At 37.5% G+C, this 1,857-nt stretch overlaps 1 gene segment (V, D, J or C); it reads right to left on the reverse strand.

Moving 5' to 3' along the window:
• Positions 1–313: 313 nt before the first annotated feature.
• On the reverse strand, positions 314–1,386 carry LOC121966112. The segment is given in 2 exon segments: positions 314–1,012; positions 1,098–1,386. Coding segments are annotated over 2 exon segments (426 nt in total).
• Between the last annotated feature and the right edge of the window lie 471 nt (positions 1,387–1,857).

Below are 1,857 nucleotides of genomic sequence, written 5' to 3' on the forward strand. Positions count from 1 at the left end.
GAAGTCTTGATCTCACTGTACAACCCAAAGCTGCACTCGTAAACAAGATTGCCCCCCATGAAACAGAGTCACCAATACAAGACATTGCATCCCCCCAATCTGGTAAAGGAATTCCCCCAAGGATATAAAAAATTGTTTTTCAAGATGAGTCCCTGAATAATTCCCACATGCATTCCTAAGATTTTAGGAAGTTTCTAGGATTTGGACTGTTCTCGAATTTTAGGACATTTGTAGGATTTTAGGGCATTTTTAAGATTTTTGGACAGTTCTCAGAATTTAGGACATTTTAAGGATTTTAGCACATTTCTTGGGTTTTAGGACATTCCTCTGATTTAAGGACATTTGGGGTTTAGGACCTCTGTCTTTGCAAAGGGGAAATCCTCCACAGGCACTTTTTTTTATATACAAGCTCTATTTTGATGCACTCTGGCACCTTATGTATTCTCAAAGTACAAATATTCCCGGTGTGAATTGCTTTACTTTAATTAGAAATTAGAAAGTAGCAGAGGCCCTGTCACCCTATTAGGTTTTGCCTGCAGGATATGAGTTGAGTATCTCTGTTATAGGCCGTCACGTCTTTATATCAGTTGTGATTTCCTGCCACAGGCTGCAGTTAGATGCAGCTGTGTGCTTCTTCAGAGTGAACTTATTTGGCTGATAATCCGAGGGGGTTTTTGTCGAAGCAAGAGTGAAATTGAGTCACTGTGTTTACTGGCTGCACAGTAATACACGCCACTGTCTTCCGGCTGTCTCAGTTTTAGTAAATCTAGTTGAGATTTGGCTGAGCCGTCTCCAGTCACATTGAAATGCTGTTTGAATGGATCCTCCAGGGCTGGGTTAGTATAGTAAACATATCCAATGAGTTTAAGGCCAGAGTCGACCAGCGGCTGCTGGTACCACAATATTACATTGTACGTGCTGACTGAATGGTTGCAGCTGATGGTTGCTGAAACATGACGACTTCCAAATATTGATGATGGACTCTGATGGACTTGAGTGCTCAGTGAGAGACCTGCATTTAAAGAGAAAACATTAAAAATCAGAAATGGTTACAGAAAAAATGTAACTTTAAGCAAACAGTTTTATTTGAAACGTACAGGGGAGGCAGAGAAACAGCAGAGTGATGCTGCTGAAGTTTCTGATCATGATGTCTTTATCTTCCTCTGTCTCTGCACTGACTGACAGACTCAGCAGACGTTATAGGATCAACTTAGAGGGGAGGAGACAGACACTGACAAACACGATATTTATGGAGTGTATATAATTTTACGGCAATACCATAGTATGATAATAATGAAATTGGCTCAGCGCTGAATTACATTTTACGAATTTGGCAAACATGTTCAGTAGTAGGGTTGCAGCTGTATACCAGTTTCAAGGTATATGATGTTGTAGAAGTTCAAAATGATTATACTGTGTACTTTTGCTTTTCTAAGGTATTGGAAAAATGCAACCGGACAGAGAATCTCACCTGTATTTTTGTTGATTTAATTTTTTACTTCCGTTAACCTTTTTAAAATATTGAACATCACTTTTCTTGTGCCGTCTTCAGACTCCTTTAACAGGGATGAAAACCTTAAAACCTTGGGCAAATCGGTGCAATTTCTATAAAAAACATAAAGAAAAAGGCAATTAGCAACTTGGTAAGAAATGAATTGAAGAAATTATTTTTAAAAAAGCTAGGGGAAAATGTCTAGGGAAAAAGCAAAAAAAGCTACGGTCTACCCGTATTTATTATCATAAATATATTTTTTAATTACTTAATTATATTAAACATTAATTATGTTACAGGATTATTATTGTTTTAAAGCACGTTTCCAGGTCTTATTTGCCTTTTCTTTTTACTTGTTTGTTTGT

This window comes from Plectropomus leopardus, unplaced genomic scaffold, assembly GCF_008729295.1.
Source record: "Plectropomus leopardus isolate mb unplaced genomic scaffold, YSFRI_Pleo_2.0 unplaced_scaffold23140, whole genome shotgun sequence".
Classification (NCBI taxonomy): domain Eukaryota; kingdom Metazoa; phylum Chordata; class Actinopteri; order Perciformes; family Serranidae; genus Plectropomus; species Plectropomus leopardus.